This window comes from Pseudopodoces humilis, chromosome 4, assembly GCF_049639895.1.
Source record: "Pseudopodoces humilis isolate 2021_Gansu_Grassland_sample_001 chromosome 4, ASM4963989v1, whole genome shotgun sequence".
In the NCBI taxonomy this organism is placed as follows: domain Eukaryota; kingdom Metazoa; phylum Chordata; class Aves; order Passeriformes; family Paridae; genus Pseudopodoces; species Pseudopodoces humilis.
The window spans coordinates 56,674,755-56,698,483 of NC_142203.1; the positions used below are offsets into that span (position 1 = coordinate 56,674,755).

Below are 23,729 nucleotides of genomic sequence, written 5' to 3' on the forward strand. Positions count from 1 at the left end.
ATTGAACATATATAGCCTGGGGTCATTTCTAGAGATGCTGTTAGATCTCCTGCAAGGGAAGGTGAGACTTGTAAGTTGTCTGAATTCAGACTATTTACAAGGAAGTCAGTAAAAGATACTGGATCTCAATAGCACCATTTCCTTTAAGTACCCCTAGAAACTTTTATTCCAGGGGGCTAAAAATTAAGCCCTTATCAAAAATTTTTCTCCTAACAAGTATAGAAAATATTCTACATATAAATGCAAGTTTATCATTACTACTTTTTCAACTCTATGGTAAATTGAAGTATTTTAAGTATATACAGTATTTATATTTTATAGTATTTATGTAATTTTTAACATAGTTTTATATATAATTCATAAAAAGCTTTATTTTCTCACAAACACTGCTGGGATATTTCTAAATCAGGTGGGTTACAGTCTTCAAATCTTCACTGATCAGGTAAAACTACCTGAAAAAAAATATCCAAACCAAAACAAACACACTGTCAGGCAAATACATCCAAATGTTCAGGTAACAAAAAGCTCATATTGCAGAAACACTGGTGACTTCTTGCTTTATCTTCTATATTTATTTCAGTAAAAAGTAAGATTTCTGTAATTAACCCCATATACCTCCAAACATATCTCACAATTCTAAATTCAAGTTCAATATGAATATTTATTTAAACAAAAAAGAATAGTTCCCAGTCTTAAAAGTTATTGGCTAACATACTAAAGGATTCAAAGGCCTGAAGTCAAGACTGCTTTACTTCCATGCGTCAGCAAACACTATGAAACTGGTTGACACAGAGTAATATGCTTTGTGCTCTGTGAATTTGTAATCCCGCCCAGAGCTTCTGAAATACAGTTGCCCACATAGTTTATACATAGTACTAGAATTCAGAGTAAAATTACTATCCCTCCTAGAAAGACTTCTAATTGCAGCAAATAAGCATTTATACAAAGAATCTGTGTATGACTTCATGTGCAAGTTTCTTTTCTAAAATGTTGCACTTCATAAAAATGTATATATATGGATAATATTTGGGGTGAGGACACTAAAATAAGTCACCAAATGAGCTCACTATTTTTATCTGAATGAGGTTCACTCTGAAATATTGTTTCATACAATAAAGCAAAACAGGTAAGTCAAACTGTAATGGTAGTTATGTCAGAAATTCTAATCACAGACAGGAATTTCTAAAGATCAGCCAAAGCTTTTCCTGGTAATAGACCAGTTTTGACTGGTATATATACACTAGTGTACTTAGGCAAGAAAATGTAGTTGTCTGGAACAGGGAATAAATAACTTGTTGGTCTGAGCGAGCAGCTGGGTTTTGTGAAGTACATATATCTTTGCTTTGCTTTGCTGGATTTAGAGCAGGGAGTTGAACCCATGTGAGGACCTTAACCAGACAGTGATAAGCTGTCTTTCTTTTTAGCTTGATGAGTATTTATTCAGCTATACGCAATGGAGCAGATCCAACCACCAAGAGGCGAGTCTTAAACACCAGAATAGTGCCCATCTCAGTCGTCAGTCAGCAACGTGAGCATTCCTGAGTTTGATTCAGGCAGGGTCTGCTTTGAAGGCAGGTCTCCCAAATCCCCCGGGGATACCATAGCCATGATGCAATTGGCTGTGATGTGTGTCTGTCTTTTCAAAGGGTTATTAAGTTCTGATGCAGAATATGTAAAAAAAAAAGTCTCTTCACAGTCTCTCCTTTCGATAGGATAGACTGTCCCAGCTCTCTGCATGTACCACTGAGTTTGCAGAAAAGGTTGAGCAGAACCTGTCACAGTGCCTGTCCATGGAGATAGGTGATCTCAGGTGCACCCGGCTGCATCTGAGCAGGTTGTGCTCCGTGGCTTTTCCACGAACATCGCATATAATGATTGGCTGAAGGAGCTGAAACTATGAAATATTAACAGAAAGTACTCTTCTCAATGCTAGAAATATCTGTTTTAATGAAGTAGACGCACCCAGACGTACCAATCAAATCGACAACCGTTCACGCACGTACAGGATGAAGAGAAAGAAGGGCAGAACTGTCTCCCCGCTCGTCCCGGTGCAGCCAGCATCCCTGCACGCCCTGGGCGCTCCCCCCGCTCGCCGACGCAGGATGGCGCCCTCCGTATGAGCAATTAACCCGGGGGGAGCCTGCTGGAGATGCATTTCCAGAAAAAAGCGTTCCTTTCTGAATGCCCCTATTCCCAAGGAGCATTTTATAGCCCCGGTTTTCAATGCAGCGATACATTCTACGACTCCCCTAACCATTGTTACATTAATTTGCCCGGCGACGGTAAGAGGATCTCTCAAGTAAGTGCTCACCGTGCTGTTTCCGAATGAATGGTGTCAGAGGTTACAAACTATTTAGTAAGTTGTGCTTATTTTGTTAGAGCTGCAGGTAAAATAAATTACCATACATGTGTATAAAATGTATTTGAACTATAGTAGTGCTTCATATTCAAATGTAACTGTGTAGAGTTTATTTGAAGCGATGAATGCCAGCCACGGCTCTGATTTCACCATCTCACAGGGCACAAAGCCAGCCCCTGCTGACCATCCGAGTCCTGCTGGCTGTTTGACTTTGCAGGCGGATCCTGCTCTTTCGATGCTTGGAGAAGTCCCGGAGTAGCTGTGCTCTTGGACCTTTCTCTGTAATTATTTCACAGTCCAGCCAGATATTAGAGATTCACCAGAAGATGCAATTACACCTACTACCTCCGGCTGGAGAGGAAAACCCGCACCCGCACCATTTGGGAAATACAGTTAGCAGAAGCTTGAAACCTTAGAACCTAGGTTTAGGAAGGATTTTTTTTTTTTCCTCTCTCTTTTTTCGGCAATCGGAAATTAACTTGGTGGTTTAGAGGGCGAGTGGGAGTTCCAGCCAACTCCCTCCGTGTGACCCTCTCGCCGGCACCGCTGGCTTCCCGGAGCAGGGGCGATTCGCAGGCCGCCAGCTGCCCGCTCCCATGCGCACTACCCTGCCCTGCCAGACGAGGAGGCGATGCCCCGGCCCCGGCCCCGGCCCCGGCAGCAAGTGAAACTGAAAGCGCTGTGCGGGCAGGGCCGGGACCCCCCGGCCCCGGCGCGATGCTGGTCCGGCTGCTGCCGGCCGCGCGGGCTTCAGACGCCGCCTCCCCTCCGCCAGAAATGGTGTTTAAGAGGTTTCCTTTTATTAATGCCCGTAACGGGGAGCGCGACAAGCAGGGCGATGGCAACAGGGAGATGGCAACGGGGGGCCGCCCCAGCTCGCCGCACAGCGGCAGCGCCCGTGCCCGGCGCCTGCCACCGGCACCCCGTGTCTGCGGCTGCGGCTCCCCCGAGCGGGCCAGGCCGGGCTCCCCTCAGGCGGCTCCGGGCGAGGGTCCCGCCGCCTCCCCCGCTCCCGCTCCCCCGGCTGCGCCCCTGCCCCCCCCGCCGCCACGTGACGGGCGCGCATGCGCGGCGTCCCGGGGCACATCTGCAGGCTGACGTCAGCGGGCCCCGCGCCGTCCCCCGGGCGAGGCTGCCAAGGCCCCCCCGCTGCCGCCGCGCTCGGCTTGGCCCGGCGCCGGCAGCCAGAGGAGGAGGTCTGGGGCTACTTCAACCAAACTTTCCTGAGTCCTTCCTGCTCTGCCTGCCTCCCCTCTGCTCCCCCTCTCTTTCCCCCTTTCTGTCTCCCGGTCCCCCCTCCCCCCCCCAACTCAGATGATATTCACATGGTATTTTGCACAGAGGAGGCTGCTCAAGAGGAGGGCACCCACCCCCACCCCAATATAAGCCTGTTTTTCCCTCCTTCCTCCTCTCCCCCCCTTTTTTTGTTGGAAAGACAAAATGTGCAGGGTGATAGCTTGGGTGAATTGATGGCATCCTTCCTCCTGCCAAGCCAACCCGTTTTCTAAAAACCCCTTTAGGAAGGCTAGAGAATTTTATTCTGTTGGAGAATATAACCCTGATGGTTGCTTGCACAGAGGGGAAAAGCAGAGAGGAATACGGGAATCGTCCTGTGCAATCTCTATTGTTTGAAACTTACTTTATATCAGAAATTGAAGATGAAAACGGTAAGGAAGATTTCACGCTATTCAATGAAACTTTTTGCTTTTCTTGTGTCCCGAATAATGCTGCGTTGGGGAGCGGGGAGAGATTTATATTGCATTAGGCGAGGTGCATTTGGAGTAATTTCAGAGAGAAACCTTGAGATGGGGGAAGGGGGTGCGAAGATTTTTCAACCGATAAGAGGTTTGACTGATGAAGTACCATCTCGAATAGTGCACTTTTAAAAAGATTTTTTTTTTATACTTTGAATACTAAGTCGTTGGTAGAAGCAGAAAACTAAAAACCAAACCAAACCAAAACCAAACAACAGATGAAAACCAAAGCAACCCCCAAACCCCAGCGACAACCCAAGGCTATTCCGGATTGCTGCTGAGTTGAGGAAGCCCCGCTCTCGGCCGTGCCGTGTCCGGCGGTATCCGCTGCCGCGGTCAGACAAGTGCACACTTTGTACCGGGGCTTGGAGGGTCGGCGCGGCCGCCGTCCCGCAGCGATGCTGGCGGGGATGTCGGGCTCTCGCTGGGCTCATCAGGAAGATGGAAGCGTGTGGTTTTGATTTACTTCGAGCCGCTTGGGATTTGCCAGACTCTTAACCCCGCCGACTCGTGTTTGTCGGTGTATGTCTGTCTCCACAGTCGCCCAGGGTTCAAAGGGACTTTGTTTGGTGGGAGGAGGTAAGTGGGCTCTCGCTCCCTGGCGATGTGTGTGCGGATTTTGTCTTCGCTACTTTCTTTCATTGTTGTACAAGAGGGAAGGGAGAGAGAGGGAAAGAGTCAGACTCTTGTTTTTATTTGGGCTGCCGGTGCAACGCGTTTGGGCCAAACGCCAAGTGTCTGGGTCACACGCGTTTTATCCAAATAGATTCAGCGCTGCTGTCTGGAAATGGGCTGCTGAAAGTTAACTTTAGGATCAGCTCCACCACAGCAACCAGACTCTTCCCTTCAGTCTCTCTAGGGAGGACTTTTTTTTTTTTTTTCTTCTGATTTTTTTTTTTTTTTGAGGGATGTGTGTCTGGCGACTTCCAGTTTTCTTCAGTACCAGTGTTTTTAACTCTCTGTGTGTGCAGACCTGATACAGATAATGTTTAACCGTGTGTGCAGCCGTGTATTTTCCTAGCCTGTTGACTTTTGGGGGGGTGGGTGTTGCTTTTTCGGTAGATGCAGTGACAGCCAGCCCCTCGGCACGGCCGGCCGGGAGCCTTGGGGCTGGCTGGGGGCGATTCATACGGTGGCAGCCCCGTCGTACGTCGGGGCCCACACGGCAGTAATTTTACTCCTCAAGCCTCGGCTTCTGGTTAATTCCCGGGGAGGAGGGTTCGGTCTTCTCCCTTTGTACGTGTCCCTCTCGTCGCCACTCCCGGCCCCCTTTCCTTTTCACCGAGCTCTTCCCGGCGCGGTCTGCTCGTCGCAGCTCTCGCCCGGGGAAGCTCCCGGGGGCAGAGCTAATCCCTGGCTTTTGAAGCTCTGCGAAGCTTTTCACGGCCAGCCGCGATACCTGTAATTGAATTTGTGTGATTGATGCCCGTCTCCCGCCCCATCCCCTCCCGCCGCCCTCCCCATTTCCTTAGCAACCACTCGTAGTGGCGGGCGGGCGCACGGCCGCCCCTGCCCGCGCCTCACCGCGGGCTCCCGCCGCCCGCACAGCCCGGCCGCGGAGGGCGGGAAGGGGGCGGGGGCCGAGCCGCCGGGGCGGGGACGTGGAGGACAGCCCCCTGTCCCGCCCGCCGGAGCGGCGGGTCCCTTTCCCGGTCGTGGCTCTCTCTCCTCCACCCCGCCCCGCGGCGTAGCAGCCCTCTGGGCGCTGTGGTCCGGCGGTGCGCGCCCTGTGGTTTCTGGCACCCCGGCAGCTGACGGGGCACCCCGGCGCTGCCGCCGCCGAGCGCGTCGGAACCCATCGGTTCTGTGGTGGACCCCCCTGGTGTGGCGTTTGTCTTGGGACATCGGTCTCGGATGCTTCCCTGTCCTAAAACGAGCTGCCTTCAGCTTAAGTGGTGCCTTAGTTGCCCAAGGCACCTTTGTTTAGGTGGAGGCTCTCATGGTGACTTGCCTGAGCAGTTTGGCTAGTCACCTCCTCGTAGTCCACTTTATCACGAAATCATGTAGGTTGAAGAGGACCTCTAACGTCATTGAGTCCAACCTAGAACTGAACACTACCCTGTCAACTAGGCCATGGCGCTAAGTGCCATGTCCAGGCTTTCCTTAAACACCTCCAGGGATTGTGACCACCCCTTTTCCGAGCACCCCATCCCAATGTCTAATCACCCTCTCTGTGAAGAAATTCTTCCTCGTGTCCAGCCTAAGCTACCCCTGCTGCAGCTTGAGGCTACGTCCTCTCCTGTGACTTGTTGCCTGGGACAAGAGACTGACCGCCCCCCCACACCCCCCGGTACACTTTCAGGGAGTTGTAGAGAGCGGTAAGGTGATACCTGAGCTGTCTTTTCACCAAGCTAAGCACCCTCAGCTCCCTCAGCCGCCTCTCATAACACTTACGGTCCAATAACTGTACCTTTTTTCTTCTCACTGTCACTAAGTAGGAACCTCATGACATCAGTGACAGGTCTGCCACAGTTATCATCAGTGCCTTCAGAGAAATGCCAGTGCTAAGCAGCTGTTTTGTCATCAGAAATCATCTTGTACTATTCCTTTCCTGTTAGGCAGAGCTCTTACAGATAGACAGGATCTGTGGTTTTAGGTGGTGGTTGAGGACATGGAGCCACACCTATGTTTACCAGTGGGTGAATGTGTAGTTCACCACATGACACACTAGAAATTTCTTATTGTAAGCTTAGTGTTGACCAAATTTTGTATCTTAACAACAATCAATAGTGAAAAAAGGCTTCTAAAGAAGGTGGAAATAAAACAAAAAGGTATAGAGCCCAGACTTTGAGGTTCCTACCAAATGTCATACTTATTTTATCTTGAAGTTACTCGAGTGCTTGCTTTATCATTCACATCCATTACCACTCTTTAATTGGAAACATTACTGTAGCTTCCTATGGTCAGCTTGTATCCATGGCAATAAATATTTTTGAAGAAGAGGCAAAAAATTCTGCTGAAACTTTCAGGGAGCTTGATATGAAAGGAGATTGGTCTTGTGTGAAGTTTGAAACGAGGGAGACCACTTCAGACACCTCTGCAAGAACACTAGGCATGAGTGAGTGTTTGACACTGTTGACCAACATATGGTTATGGTCCATCATTTAGGCTGTTGGTGGGTAAATAATAAATGGTGCTAAATAATGGGTACTGTTAATTTATGTGTTCTGAGCTATCTAGCTCCTTAGGTACTGCAGTTTCAGGAGATCTTAATGTTAGGATAACTTATCAGCCTAACAGGCTGAACATGAGCTCTGTGTTAGGATATTTTGGCTAAGTAGAAGCTGTAAGGCAATATTACCCCTATATATGGTGGTTATGAGCCATTACTGGTCTACAGTGCCCAGTTCTGCAGATGAAAAGGGATGCTGATGAACTGGAAAGATGGATGAGTTCAGAGAAAATCTGCAGAAGTATTCAGTCATGTGGAAACTGGATTATACTGAATGAGATAAACCAAATAGGTTGAGCTGCTTATCAGGAAGTGTCCAGAGGTGCTCATATCAGATTATAACTATGCACGTAAGGAAAAGAAACCAGCTCATTAGCATACAGGGATAAAGCAAGATTCAGTGACAAGAATTTGAAACTATACATTCTGAGACTAGAAATAAGGCACATTACTTACTGTACTAATGTAGCTGAAAGAATATGGGGTTAATTACGTATCTTCAAAACTTGCAAAATTCTAAGAACTGTAGCTAAGTAGTAGCTAGGAAATGAAGATTCTACATAGCAATGCAAACAGAGAGCTTTTTTATTAATGTGCTTTGAGGCCTTGCCATATGTGAATGGTATCACAAAGTCTTCATGCTTCATCAGGAAAAAAGGTACTACTAAGCACCAAGCATGTTTGCAAAGTGTCTTAGTCTCTTTAGAAACCTGACTAAATACTGGGTGCTGTCTTGAGAGATTTTTTAAAAGGTCAGGTTAACCTCATTTGCACATTAGTAATTAGATGGGTTTCAGATTGGTTGAGACATTACCTAAATATTCATTGTAATATTGGTAAATAGCATTTGGGTGATGTTGATTGTTTTTCTTCAGATTTTATGTTACAGCTCTTTATAAAACCTTCATAAATAATCCATTAGCTGTACCTGTCTTACCTGTCTGAATGAATGTTGTAAATCATTCCCAGGATTTATCTGGTGCATGTGTAAGTGAGTCTGTATGCTTGTGGAAATTGGTTTTTGAACAAGCTCCCCTTCTTAGGTGTTCTGTTTCTCCATTGTCTGCTTCAGCAGAGTTTGTGCACAGGTGTGCTGTGAGTGTTTAAGTGGACTGATGAGTACCAGCTGACACAACACATAGTTTGATATCCCATGATACTGGATTGACTGCGTGAATCCTCTATTTAATCCCTGGCTGTACCTAGAGCTGCATTTTACTATTGTTGCAATTGTGTTGTAAATGAAAAAAAAAATTGACAACAAATATTTGAAATGTTAGAATGTGTATGATGAATAGCTTTAGATACTGAAATTTGTTCTTTAGTATTCTAATATGCAGCATTCCCATTTAAGTGAATGGGAATTCTGCCTGCATAAGCAGAACCCTGGTCTGAGTAATAACAAAATACACGCTTCAGAAATATCAGATAACTGTACTCTGGATTCCTTCCCAGGTTCTTCCTTTATCTACCACTATACTGAGACATGTTATTAAGAGTTGAAATCAATGAGTGCATAGCATTGATTATAGATGGAACAAATCTGAACATAATACTTGAGCTACAAGAAACACTAAATAGGTGTAAGAATTCATAAAAATAACATGAAGTTGATAAATGCATCATAAGCTGTATGGATCTACTTTTCAATGTTAATGGTAACTCTTCTGTTCTTTTTTCTTTTTGTAAGATTGTGACCTTGGATGTGACCATAAAATTGATACTGAATATTATTCAAAATATCGCCCTGTGTAGTCATGGCTTAGTATTTTGCAGCATAGATCTGTTTTAATAGAAAGAATTTGCCTTGACTCATATTCTTCTGTTTTTCAGGAAAAGAAATGGAGCAAATTCAGTAACTATCCAATCTAACATCTGTCTCATATCTTAAGGAATCTTACAAATACTTGCTTTGAATTGAGAAAATGACTACAGTTATAGAAGAAAGTACCTGTCCAGAAAGTGGAACATCTAATAGTTAATTTGAAAGTAGTACAAAATAAATATACCTGTTATGGTGCGATTCTGGAGTGAAGTTAACCCTATAGCACACAGGTAGCTCTCCTAGGAGAAAGAAAAAAGAACTTACTGTTTCTTCTAAATTATGGAAATTTTTTGGAAGACGTGGACATGGATTTTGAGCCTAGTCATGGTTTCATCAGAATTTCACAGTAACAACAGGCTTTCATACAGTTCTCAAGGTAGGAGTCTGATCTATGTAGCTAACAAGAAGCATGTATTTTTGCATTATATTTGTGTAATATTTTCTAAACCATGTTTACATAATTCATGAGCTCATCTCGGCTCTGCTCTTAGTTTTATCATGATTAATTGTCATACAGATTAAATAACCTTGTTCTAATTTCTCTCTGTTGACTTTTAACTGTAGAAAAGCCTTAGAAATTAAACCTCATAAAACATACTTGATAATATTTGAGAGACCTGCCATGATAAAATTAACATGCTTTTAGACTAGGAAGTAAGAATCTAATCTTGTTTTTACTATATAATCCTTTTCATTACTACTGTTTGTATTTTTACAAGTGGATTTTATAGCTTTTGTCTTCGAATGCTATCACTGGGGAAAATATGCCCTTCTTATGTTAGCCCCAATTATTTACATATTTTTGGTAAATAGGAAAAGATAATGGCAGGTATTAAAAAACTTCCATATTTCCAGTGATAAGAATATTAATGGGAAACCAAACACATTTTCTTGACTTAGAAAGAAAACAATGTTTCATTTTATTTTGTAAAATGCTGCATCGTGCATTTACCATATTACTCATAAGAGTGATGAAATTTACCCAAAAATGGTCTATGTTTATGCTACTACTTGTTGTTTCCTGTTATATTTTCTTCTCTTCTATGCCCACTCCCTGGACTGTCTTACCTTGTGATTGATTACAAAGAGGAATTCCTGTCTTACCTTGAACACTACCAACTAACAATCCCAATAAGGGTTGATCAAAATGGAGCCTTCCTCAGCTTTACTGTGAAAAATCCTAAACCCTCAAGAAGGAGGAGGAGCACAGACCCTTATGACCAAGAACTGGCAGCATCTAAATTATTTTTTAAACTTTCTGCCTATGGCAAGCACTTTCATTTAAACCTGACTCTCAACACAGATTTGGTGTCCAGACATTTTACAGTTGAGTACTGGGGGAAAGATGGACCACAATGGAAGCATGATTTCTTAGACCACTGTCATTACACAGGATATTTGCAAGACCGACACAGTACAACTAAAGTGGCCTTAAGCAACTGCAATGGTCTGGTAAGTCCATATTACATGTTGTAGTATAATAGTGTGCTTGTCCCTTTTAAATTACAGATGAAGAATTAAATTGGATGTCTTTCAGTTTTTTGGGTCCCTGTAGGAAGCAAGTAGAGAGGAAGGTGCAGAAAACCCCTAAAACCTGATCTAGGTCCTGGGAAAAAGTAGGTGTCAGTTTTTCAAGCTTAATATAAATACTGAGACTCAATTCGGTAATCTTCTAGCAGGCAACCTCTCTAGTGCCTGCACTAGGGTTGCGGGATTAGATATGTGCTGAGATCTTCCACAGCTATAAGAGCCTTCCAAGCTCAAGGGGCAGGGAGGAGCACACAGTGGATCCTTCAGGATACGGAATCTCTCAGAGAGATGTTGATTGCACTGAACACCCACTGTCTTTGAGTATTTGGGTTTAAAAACAAAGTAAATAAAAGAAGATTAATTGCTTGGTGTAGACATCATCATTGCTATAAATCCAAAACATAAAAAGTCTTTAGCAAATAACAGCATCAGAAAGTAATTATACAACTTTTTTACCAGAAAGATTTTGTTTACAAATTGTAAACTTTTATATTTAGAAGTAGAATTAGAAGTTTTTACCTAATTTATTCTCTTCTCTTACTGGTGATATTTTGATCACATGACAGTAGTACATGCATGGAAAAAGAAATTAGAAAATGAATGCAAAGAAGTAGAAAAACTTGAGTAATAAAATACTAAAATAGAAAGGCATGACTATGAAACATTAAATCAAGAGCCAGGGTTTTCTCTAATAAAAATATGCATATATATTATGGTTTCTCACTCTGGTTTTTATTATGGTAGAATGCTGGTCGATCTTCTTGTTATGGATAGGCAGATCTAACTAACTACTGAGCTCAAAAAGAAAAAAAAGATTACACAGATTTGCTAAACTAATTCCCATTTGTCCTTGGAAGCTCTATTGAATAATGACATCCTCTTGGGATGTTACTTTCAAAAAACATCTGGCTGTTTCAGACATATATAGGTTGCATTAGACCCACTGTTGTTCTAATTGGGAACGGCGGGAAAGAACGACACGGACTCTCAAGGGAGTCAGAACAGAAGAAATCTTCTAGTTTATTGCTCTAGGCTTGTTATATAGGTTAGTTCGTGGAAAGTACAGAAAGGAAACTCTTATTGGTCAGTAAATCACCACATCACCATCATTGGTCAGTGGGGTTCACCACCCCCTGACTTTCTCCTGCAAGGAAAACAAGGAATAGAAAACAACACCTGCAAGGCTGTTTTGTGTCCCTGATGATTGTTTTGATTCCTCCTTAAAACTTCCCAGGCTGGACTTGAGAAAGCTATGCGGCCTGTAATTTGTACAGGCACTGTGGTTCAGATTTAGCATCCATAGACCCACCCACTTGAGATATGCCTCATACAGTCTAGTTTAACATTTCAGAGAGTTCCTGAGGAAAAATATTTAATGGGGACTTCCAGTGCTAAGTGAACCCTTTGAAAAAAATGGAGTTGAATGATGTTCCATGGAGTGTGGTATTACAGTTTGGTTCATGTAGACTTACAGCAGATAGGTGTGAATTTAGTACAATTTTCATTTTTATTGCAGTTATTATGTAATAGCTTTTTTTTTTTTTTCTGGTCATAGTTATTTGGGCTTCACAGCTAGTACACTCCATCCTTGCTTGATTTCTTTTCAGCTAAAAATATGATGGAGACCAAGTCCCTTCTTTTAGGACTCATTTATTTAAAAGAGCCTCTTTATGTTAATTGCTGCATGCTGATTGATGCACAGACAAGTTGGTCCTCTTGGAGACTGCAGTAAGTGCCATGATGATCCTATTTCAGTTCCTCTTTGACCCTGGCTAAGGGACTGAGCCGAGAAATCCTGCCTTTGCCCTAGCTGAGTCTGGTTTTCATTTCATAATAGGAAAATAAAGGTGGGATGAAGCACAAAAAAGCCTGTATTTTCCTATTGTCTTTGCCCATCTGTTGCTCCTTATAGCACTTGTTGTCTTGGAAAAATTGTAGATGTCATGAGGAAGCAGATTTTTTTTTTTTGTCTGTGCCCAACACCCTGAGGTGACATTTAGCATGTTTTCCCTTTGCCCTCAGGCTGTCCATTCTGCTGGAGTGCAGCTGCCTGTGGTTCTAGGTGTCAGTAACTTTGTGTTTGTAAGTTAACTTCAATGTAGAGTTTTCCCAGTTAAATCATAATCTTCAGTGGCTGTGGTTGTTGCCAATTCTTACATGTGTCTTTCAGGTGTTAAGGCAGCCTTAATCTAGTCTTTGGGCACACAGGTTCTTCATGCGTCTTTACTTGTGACTTCCTGTATCAGGTGTGCACTGCATCTCTTAGGAAGATTTGGTCACAAGTATGTGATGCTCCTGTGCTGCTCCAGAAACATCAGCAGGGTGACACATGGCTGTATTTCAGAGGCATAAATCCTGCAGAGGGTGCAGCAGTAGTCTTGACTTTGTACCATCCTCTACTGTACAGAAACCCTTCTGTCATCCAGTGTTGGCAGTGCCTTCTAGAGCACAGTGCATGGGAGTTCCCACTCCATTCAGATAAATGCATCACAAAGTTATTTTAAAATGATGATTCCTACTAACAAATGTTTTTTTTATACAGCTGCTGGTTAGAACATGTTTAATAAAGCAATTGGCAGTGAATGTTTAAGACAATAATACTTGTTTTAGAGTTAGAAATAGCTCAGAATGCATTGTAATTAAGACATTCATTGTATTTTCCAGTTTGATTGCTGGTCTGTAAGTGACTGCCAATCATATTATAATAGTCCTTGATTAAGATCTGTATTAAAGGCAGTCATTGTAAGTTTAACTCTGAAACAGATAGTAAGTAATATTTAATAGTGAATGTTGCTCACAAACAAAAAGTATGCAATATATTTACTCCAATTGTACTGTTACAATTCACTGTTGACAAATAGGTCAAATTTCTTCCCCTTATTGAATGTCTTGAGTTACTCTTATTAGTTATTCAGAGTGGTTATGTGAGAGCATGATTTAAATAACATATGTTGTGTGACTTTGAAGAACTCTTTTTGAGATAAGTGTAAGGAGGGTTTTCTCTCAGTTTCATTACAAAAAAACAGACAAGCAGTCAGTTCATTTCCCTATCACTGTTTCTTATTTCAGCCTCTCCCTCTCTATTTCTCATTACCAAGTGCCCTAGAATTACAGGCTACTGCTTACTGAAGTTTCAGTCCAGCAGCTTCCATCTGATTATGCTATAAATTGTCTGAAGTTATGAGGAAAGCTCTATAATCCAGTGAGCATTCATGTGAGGAAATTGAAGGTCTTGTCTTCAGGGTTTCTGGCTTCCAAATTCATGTTTACTGTAGTGGATGCTGCACTTGAGGATGGATTGCACATTTGGCTCTATCATGAAAGAGCCTACAATAAGCAGCATTTTAGGGCCTTTGGATGTTTGGTACAAGGCAACCAGGCTGAAACATTTTCTAAGCTGACTGTTTCATGCTGAAGGAAAGAAGAAAATAAATGATGTTAGACTAACTGAGGGGAGAAGAATTTTTACCTCAGGGAAATGGAGTTTGACCAACTCTGAGAGGAGCAAATCTCAGAGAAGTTCTGGAGCCTTCAGTAATAAAATCAAGAAAAACCCCAATCTTTTTGCATTCTGATTCACCTTTGTCCTCTGCCAGATGTCAAAGCTCTTAACTGAGTGCTCAAACAGGTTTTGCATACTATCAAATTTTGTAATTTTGGGCTGAAAAAGTCAGTAGTAGGATCTATTTTGAGGCTACTGTGGTCCTAAGTAAATGGTTAATGTAAAACATGCAGTATTTCCATATATGTGAAGTTCATGCATTTTGTTATGTTTGTGCTGGACAGCACAGTTACCTCCATCCAAAGAGAAATGAGAGCACAGGTAGGTGGCTTACTTTTTTCGGTGGGTAATTATTTTGCTGGGAGACTTAATGTTTGCTTCATTTATTCCTCAATACATATAAATTACTAATATTTTTCTTAAGAATTAGCTTATTTGAAAGCAAATTGTACTCTAAAGAGTGCATCCACTTTTATAGATCATAATTTACATATACTATGGTATTTTTGACTGTATGTGAAAGAATTCTGTATCAGTGACTTAAGGGCTATCTTTGGTACTGATATGTTTTTGTATAACATTAGTATTCAGGAAATTATATATGAACTGTCCCTATCCTGGTTTTAAGTTTTTGTTAGATTCCATGATGTGCTGTCTCAAGCCAGATCACTATTTTTTTAATCTTTGAGAGCACAGTAAGTTAATGCAGTCTTTTTCCTCAGTCATAAAATCATGGTGTATAGCCAGCTGTTGACGTACTGAACAACACTGACACATTTTCAGAAGTTTGCATTACTAGTACTTTATATTAAAAATGGGTAAAGCATAAAGCCTAAAAACATTCAAGGTGTTGAAAAATTGTGAAACTATAGTGCTGTGTGGAAAAGGCATGTGCTTACTTGTCCCCCATAATTCAGTTTGCTTTTGCAACTGATGGATGTCCCACATCTGAAGGAGGTTAAGGCCCTGGCTGGACAGCCTGACAGAAAAAGATTCTTTTTCACAAATTCAGGGGAACTCCATGTGGATTCACAGATTTGTCTGAGCATGTCAAACTGCTGGAACCAGACCTTGTATATGTTAGCATGAGTTGGCAGTCTATAGTGGAATTGGATAACAGAGGACCTCAAACAATCTGTTTTAGATAATAATCTTGGGAATGTTCCTTGTAGTAACATTCTTGGTGCTTTCAGCTTGTTTCGTATATCCATGGTATTATGTCAAAACCTTTTCTGGTCATTCTTATGTCTTAATGATGTTTATGATGCTTTGGAGCAGAAGTTTAATTTATGAACTGATAAAATACAATAGCAACACTTAAAAAAAAAGACAATTAATTCATTTTACTGATTTAAATGGGCATTATTTCAAACTCTTTTTTCAACTGAAGTTTTGTTTTCCTCAAATAGTGTATTATAAATCAAGGGTGGTATTTAGAATGTTGGTTTGGATATAATAGTGTACTTCCCACTATGTATTAATCAGGCATTGATTAACATTGAATACATAAACAATGCAAGTATCTCTAGCTGCATGAATTTTTGAAACTTAGAATATATGCTGGCCATCATCAAGGTACTTTTTAGTTGTAGAATTTAGAGTGCTTCTTAAAAAGCAGCGACTTCACTGTTGAATCACTGTGATTCAAGAAGATTGCTTGCATCAGTTTAGCACTGGAAGAACAATTTTGTTTGCAAGCAAAAATACTGTTAGACTTAAAATGGTATACCTATGCCAAGCTTATGGGAGGGGCATATGCAGGGTCAGTGTGTTTCCAGTGCTTATTGAATCACTTGTCTGACTGCAGTGACTGAGCACACATATGTTTTCACAACCTGCTTGTAGATCTATGTTAAAATTTATTTTCAGTTCCTTAAATAAACATTATTAAAACATTTTTTCTTAAACAGCATAGCATTTGGGCAAATGAGGTCAGGTATCAGCTAGGTATTGGAAAAAGTAATGATGCTCTCCTTATTGTTTTCACTGCTGGTACCTGAAGGAGCTGTGACCATTGTTTGCAGATATTCTTTAGTTATTTGCAGAAATATGCAATTTGTATAGAGAATTAGTGCTGCAATTAAGTGTTTATGCTTTCTGAATTGACTTAGTTCTGCTGAGGTAATCTCGCCACTTATAATTACCAGTTTCAGTAGCTGATATAATTATCTCATTCATGCTTAGACTTGCAAACATGGCTGGACTTGAGTACAGACAGGAAGGATGTATGCTCTGGAGGAATTTAAGCTGGGACCCACTCTGTCTCAGAGACAGTGCCACAGGTTGGATGGTACCTCTGTCTCCTCAGGCTTGGCATGAGTCAGACAGCCTGATGGTGTTGGCTAGAACCACTCCACAGGACTCTCTTCCTGTGGGAACATAATACCAGAGCTTACAATGGCTCAGGATTCGCTTGAACCCAGATGTCTGACATCCAGACTGGATGCAGTCCAAACTGTCAAGGTTCTTTCTGCACATCTGGCAAGCTTCGTTACAATTTGGTTTACATTTTCAATACTATTTAAGCAGCAGTATACCAGTAAATGATTTATTTCCTAGTAAAATCTTAGACTTCAAGTAACAAGAAGGCATTGCAAGAGGAATTTGATACTGGCATCTTCCAGGTGAATTTAGACCCTGATGTTACCTTCTTAGGTAACCTTGAGCTAGTTATTAAGTTAGTAATGAAAAATACCACTGAAAATGAACACTTATTTTTGCATTCAGAATGTATGGAATGAATAGTTGAAAGCTGCAGTCTATTCATACATATATTTTCATGATTTATGATAGAGTTCTATTTGGAAAACACTTGTTTCTGACATACTACATGTATTACATTTATTTTGTAAGTTCTATCTTGTTGTTTCAGAAGTGAGTATATATATATATATATATATAAATGAATATGAGTGCCTACTGTAACAGTAGGCATTTTATGTACAAAACAGTAGGACAAGAGCTTTGACCAAGAATATACAAAGACAAGCTCTGATCTTTGAAAACAGCGTTATGATTTTCAGAGCAGATACAGAGCAGGTGGTCTTATGGCTGATCATAGAGGTCTTAAAAGAAAGATTCATGTGTAATACTTGTTTTACAGGTAAAAGGTGTGGTAGGAATTTGTGATTCATCAAATCAGGATACGAATGTAGAAGTTGCTGCTTCCAGGCTTTTATGTGATAAATAGCTCTTCCCCGTGTAGAAAGTTGATACGTTCAGAATTTTCTACATTTGGGTATCAGATTTTTTTATTTAGCAAATATTGGTGTACAAGTCTGTCAGAGCTTATTCCCCAATATTTCTATATCTGAAAGGATCCAAAACCTGGATTTGCTGCTAAAGCTCAGTTTTAATTGCTGAAGGTTCAGGAAATTGCATAGTTGGCCTGAAATCTCCCTTTTCTTCCATAAACCACTTCCTGTTTGGAAGAAACTGAGTTCACAAATGTGAAAGTTATGAGAATAGAATATCTACTATTCTGCACTGCAGCACAAAGAAAAAAAATTCATTTGTTATGGAGAATGAGGTCTAGTGTACAGTCTGCAATAACTCTTATTTGCTAGATTTGTGGCAAGAGGTTTTTATGGAATAAATGCTTTTTAGACAGTGGACTTAATATAAATAATTTGATTTCTATTAACTTGCTCAGTTTTGGGATTGTGTCTGGATGTAAAATAAAAATGGTTTCTTTGAATATGTGTTCTAAAATTAATCCTTCGTGGTTTTTGTCTTTGGTGAGTTGTTTGGCTTTAAGCATCTAGCAGTGTGACAACACAGAGGGATGGATATTGGACTTGCCATTAGAGCAAGGCCATTTTGGCTTGGTGTGATTTTTAACGGGTATGAATTATGTACACAACATCTCTCTGAAGAGATTATTTATAATAATCTGAGAATATCTCCTGCTTTTTTAACTGCATCTACAAAAAAAAAACCCAGTGAAAGTACTCCACAAACAGAAGTTTGAATGATATGTTTTATTTTTTCTCACTGTATTGTTTATAGGCACCTATCCTGCTCATACTAAAATCAGCAGAGGAGGGCTGGCTCATGCAGTGTTGTATGTGTTAGCTCCTAGCTGTGGACTTCTTCACAGAGAATGTCTTTTAGAGTTAAGTTTTGTGATAGTAGTTCCATATTGTCTGTTGTAAGCTTTTATTTTCTTATTTTCTTCTTTAAGCATGGAGTCATTGCTACAGAAGACGAAGAGTATTTTATTGAGCCTTTAAGAAATATAACAGAAGATTCTAGTAACTATAGTTACGAGAATGGTCATCCTCATGTTATATACAAAAAATCTACCATGCACCAGCAACACCTCTATGATCACAGTCACTGTGGAGTCTCAGGTAAACAAGAATGAGTGTCATTCCTTTTAAAAAATGATAGCTTGAGATGTATTTTAAGATCTTGCTTGTTTCATGTTTAAAACACAGTGTAGAATGTAGCTGTAAGAATCCTCCTTCTGGGTGACGTAATATCTTGCTGAAAAGTAGTTTCGATTTTTCTTTTTTTCCAGATTCAGACTGAGATTATAGTGTATTTCAAAACCTAAGACAGCAGGAACAAGCCTTAGTTTTATGCCTGTGTTGTGGACAGTGGTAGAAATGAGCACAGGCATCCTCAAAAGGTGTATAAATGTACTTCATTCCCCAACAGGAAAGCATGCTTGAGTGACAACATATTACAGCTTAATGTTTAGTATGTGTTCCATCTCATTTGGAGAAACTTGATATGCAATAAATATGCCAGCATTATGATTGTCAATAAATTTGGAACTGAATCCACATCTTTCTTGTTTATGGAGGTTTATAGTGTTTTAGTCCTGTTTTTTAGTCCAGTTGGTTGACATTATTCCATTATAGTCAAATATGTGATTTACATGTGCCTTATGGGCAGGATTATATAGTTTTAATGGAGAGATATTTTCTTTTTAACATAGTTTTAACTTCTACAGCTATATGTTTTAGGTACTCTGATGTAACCCTTGATTAAACTGAAAATTAACTTCTCAATGACAGCGTGGAATAAATCTGACAAGTTCTTTTAGAGCAAAAAAGTAATTTTTAACATGCTAGAAAAATGTGCTAACCTTGTCAATTGTTTATATTTCAATAATAGTTTACTCTTAAAAGTTAAGTCCTAGTCGTATTCCATGACATTCAGTGCATGGGGCAGACTGACAATAACTAATCTTAAAATAAAATAATATCACTGTTTATTGATGTAATTTATTTTAGCTTCTTTTGAAGTTTACAATGTTTAGTGGCACCAGCTGTCTAAGCTTACAATATAGATTTTCTGCAAGATCCCATTCTTGGGGGATAGCTTTTTCTTGAGTGTTTCAGTTAATTGTGTTTATGGAATGTCAGATTTCATGTATGTAACTTCTGCTTTAGTTTGAGAGCATTATTCAATATATGTGCTTCTAATATTGCAAAACAAGTGTCTTAAATGTTACTGCCTGCTAACTTATTGTAAAATAAGGGTACTAGTATACGTTCATTTTGATGGGAGAGCTGCCGCTTAAGCCTCTTGAAATAAATGGAAGGTTTCGAAATGTAGGAACATGCAATTTTTACCATTATTATACCCCTACAAAAAGAAAGGATATTGGCCTCTGTTGGATCTTATCTTCTACTGTAGTGCTTGAAAGTCATTGTCCTCCAAGCCATGAAGCACAGGCAGCTACTTTTGTCAGACTGTGCTCAGGTATATCTGTCACATACATCACATGGGCTCTCCCATCAAAATGAACATATACTAGTACCCTTATTTTACAATAAGTTAGCAGGCAGTAACATTTAAGAGACTTGTTTTGCAATATTAGAAACACATATATTGGATAATACTGTCAAGTTGATTAGAGCTATATATCTTGCAGGCAGTTTTTGTAAAACATGGTACAATATTTAGCATTTATTACTTTGTATAATTGATGGTACCTTTGTTAGTGGAAACTCCTGTGCACTCCCTGAGCTTTCATAGCCCAAAGTTCTTAATTATTGAAGTACTAAAGCACTGCTTTTTTACAAGCCAAAGATTATTATGATGCTCATTCATCTTTTCCTGTTGTTCTGTATACTATTTCCACTCTATTAAAATGTCTAAAAAAATTTACTCTCTGCCAAGACTGCAAGGTCTTGCTTTTCCAGATGACGTTCTGTTTTACCCTTGTGAGTACCAAAGCCTTTTAAACTCATTTTCTCAGCACTCTTGCAGCTTTGTCTTAAAGGGAAATGGCATACAAAGCATCCTGAAATACCCCCCCAAAAATTATAATACTTAAAAAGTAAAGTCAAATATTAATTTTCCATTTCGCAGCTTTCACACCGAAAGATTAAGGCCAGGTATTCAGTGATGTTTAGGGAATTTTACTGGTTTTGGAAGTTTTGAACAGTACAATTTTGTGTTTTAAAATGCAATTGTAACAAAGCTGTAACTACCTTTTGGCAGTATGTGATTTATTTTGTCTGGAGACTGATTTTAACTTTACCTTCAGAATAATTTTCTTAGTATTATATGCAGGGAGGCATCTGCTTGAGTAACTGTGCCACTATTCATTGTTTCTCAAGTTTCCCGTACTGTAACCTAGTTTATTTTGTACCTGTTCTCCATTAGGGAAATGGTCAGGATTTTGAAGTGTTGATAGAGTCAAGGGGAGTAAAATTCCTGACCTTTCCGAGAAAAATTACAATAATAGAATGGAAAGTGGACTACAGAATTTGGTGAAAACACGATCAGAATTGACTGGGATGAGTAAGTAATGGGCTACTTCATAATCAATGGTGTAGCTATTATGGTAGCTAATTATTATTTAATTATAGTAGCTAATACAAGAGCAAAATTGGAGAGGCATGGAGAATCAGATGAGAGCACAGGATAGATTTTCATAATATAAATTAGATTTTAAGCATTTAAACATAAAGATGTTAAAATGAAGCATGTGGAATTTGCATTTCAGGGATATATTGTCACCAGTTAATTATGTTTCATTAAATAGAGCTGAAATCACTAAGGCCTTGCTAAGAAGTTTTCCACTGCCAAATTCCAATTGCTTCAATGGGTTTTGAGACCACTGGATTATCTTGAAAAATGCTGTATTTGAATAGGATTAAGAAACAACAAAAATGGGACATATGAAAGCTGCTGAGTGGCAGATTATTTCTGGATAGCTCTACTATTTTTTGATTGATGTAGTGGTTTCACTTGTGTCAGACTTTGTAGTTGGTATATTCTAAAATGGAATAAAAGCTTGCTAGATGCATGAAATAATAGTGCTAAAATATCTAGAAAAAAAATGGCATAATGTTTTGCTTTGAAATATTGTTATAGCTGCATCTAATATAAGAAGTTTGCTATTGCATTTTAAGATATTTTTCTGTTTGTGCTTCTTTCTCTCGACCTTGACCACTACTCAGTATCTTCGATGACTGACTTAGGAAAACTTGTGTCCAGTAGTTGTGAACTCCATGTCTACATGTGTTTGGATTTCTTTTCAGTTGCAGTTTAAAATCTAATGTCACCCTTTAGGAATAATTATTTTGGGGTCAGTTATGGTATTTTTTCCGAGTTTTTGGGTTTTTTTCCTTTTCTATTTATTTTTATTTTTACCTTTTTTTACTTCCTTATTATTATGTTCAATGTTAATGGAGTTTAATTTTTTCTTTTATAACTTATGAATTTGGTGAAAGAATGATGTAAGTTGCCAGATAACTATTTTCATTAAATAAATTGTAGATCTTTATTCATTTATGTATTTTAACATTTAAATAATTTAGGCACCATTATTTAGTGGTTTTTTAAGAGAAAAGCAGCATAAGCTTTGATACATCCTGGAGTGCAAGGAATTTTTCCAGCTTTCTTATTTGAGATCAACTGAAGCCTAAGCTTCTTTTCTGATAAGAAAATGAGAAATTGTTCTTGTGGAGTCTTCTGAGACCTTTGTTTGAAAGATAGTATGAAGACAATTCTGAAGAAGCCTTTTTATCCCTCTTAAAGTTTTATGCTTGAAAAAATAAGTTTTTAAATGTTTAGAATAATTTGCATTTTGAGTGAAAATTTTGAATTAATGTGGAAGCAGTACTGCCTTTTTAAATACTTTTAGCACTCCAGGAGCATCAGAAAACATCAGCATTTGTTATTTGAAAAAAAATGAATAATTAAAATATTTAGTACAGTAGCTGTCAGAGAAAATTCCAGACATTCCTAAGTCACTGTTTAAGTGAGATGAAAATCTTTGAACAACTTAAGCAACTTTTGAGTTTTCTACAGTAGACGTGAAAAACAGGAGAAAGCTTAGTAGTCATTATAGAATCCAAACTAGGCTTTAATACTTTGTACAGGGTTTTTTTAGAATGGATTATACCCATTACAGAATAAGGACAATTTTGTTACTGGTGTTTTTATAACTACCAGGTTTATTTTAATTTTTTGACTTTTCTAAAATATGCACCCTTTAGAGCCAATACTGTAGCCTCAAAAATTATGAAACACTGCAACAGTGGGAATGCCGAAGGTTTGTATTCCTGGTTTTGACCTGAACATACATTCTTCGTGGTGTAGTTTTTCTCTTTGAAATCAGTGTGCTTAGTTGACTTGCATAAGCATTTTTTTTTTATGGGAGGTTCTATCTGTAGTCATCCTTAGCTGACCCTGTTTTAGTAGAGGTAACAATTCATCTCAGAAATTGCTCACTTGAGCAGTCCTGTTCAGACAGCTATAAATGTGTCTATTAATGTTCTTGTGCTCATCTGTAAATACCAAGAATAACTTAAGATATTTTGAAATCCTACATAGATAAAACCAGACTAACAATATACTTCGCTAAACTTTGGCTTGAGATCTATGTTGGCTCTTGTGGAAAAGGGATATATGATAGACACTAAAAAACCTATAAAATTGAATCCATCCTTCCCTTCCTTTGTAGGGAAGGATGGATTCAATTTTGGCTTGAGGACAGGAATTAGAAGTCAAAGCCATCTTGTAATGTTTGTTTTGACGATAATTACAGCTCTTTGGATTTTTAATAATTTATCTTTTGCACACAAGAAATATTTTTCTACATATTTGCCTGAAAGAAAAACAAGAATCAACATATTTGAACAGAAGTTTTTGTTGAAATTACTATGGCAATTATCCCATGTCAGACCATTTAAAACTTTCTATTACAGTTAATTCACAAGGTAGATAAAATATAATCTGATAGCTTTCTGAAGAGAAAAATTGATTCATTTTAGGCTTGTAAGCTTCATTGCCTAGAAATTATAGACTTTTGCAAGAGGGAAAGAGCTTTTTAGTGTTTTATGAGCATGTTTAATTCCTTAGAAAATTTTTCTGACTTTACATTAATTTTGAATTTTTGGTTTCTAGTATTTTTTTTCTTGTTCTTATTCTTAACATTCTGACGTGTTCTTGTGGTTAATTATACCTAATCCTTAATAGTAACATAAATATGCAAATTCAGATTTATTGAGAGAGGATTGTTGATTTATCATCCTAATTCAAATTAAAGGAGAGTTAAGATTATTGGCACTCAAAGCTGGCTTTCCATTGTATAAGTTATTTAAAAATATTTTAGAAAA

At 39.4% G+C, this 23,729-nt stretch overlaps 1 protein-coding gene across 2 annotated transcripts in view; it reads left to right on the plus strand.

The window, feature by feature from the left end:
* The first annotated feature begins 3,488 nt into the window (after nt 1-3,488).
* ADAMTS6 (ADAM metallopeptidase with thrombospondin type 1 motif 6) overlaps nt 3,489-23,729 on the plus strand; it is a 142,460-nt gene continuing 122,219 nt past the window's right edge. For both annotated transcript variants that reach the window (XM_005530098.3, XM_088054134.1), the window contains exons 1-5: nt 3,489-3,555; nt 3,880-4,026; nt 9,119-9,486; nt 10,198-10,562; nt 18,326-18,494. In XM_005530098.3, the coding sequence (XP_005530155.1) occupies nt 9,390-9,486; nt 10,198-10,562; nt 18,326-18,494 (631 nt within the window). In that variant the 5' untranslated portion in view covers nt 3,489-3,555; nt 3,880-4,026; nt 9,119-9,389. The remainder of the gene's footprint in view (nt 3,556-3,879; nt 4,027-9,118; nt 9,487-10,197; nt 10,563-18,325; nt 18,495-23,729) is intronic.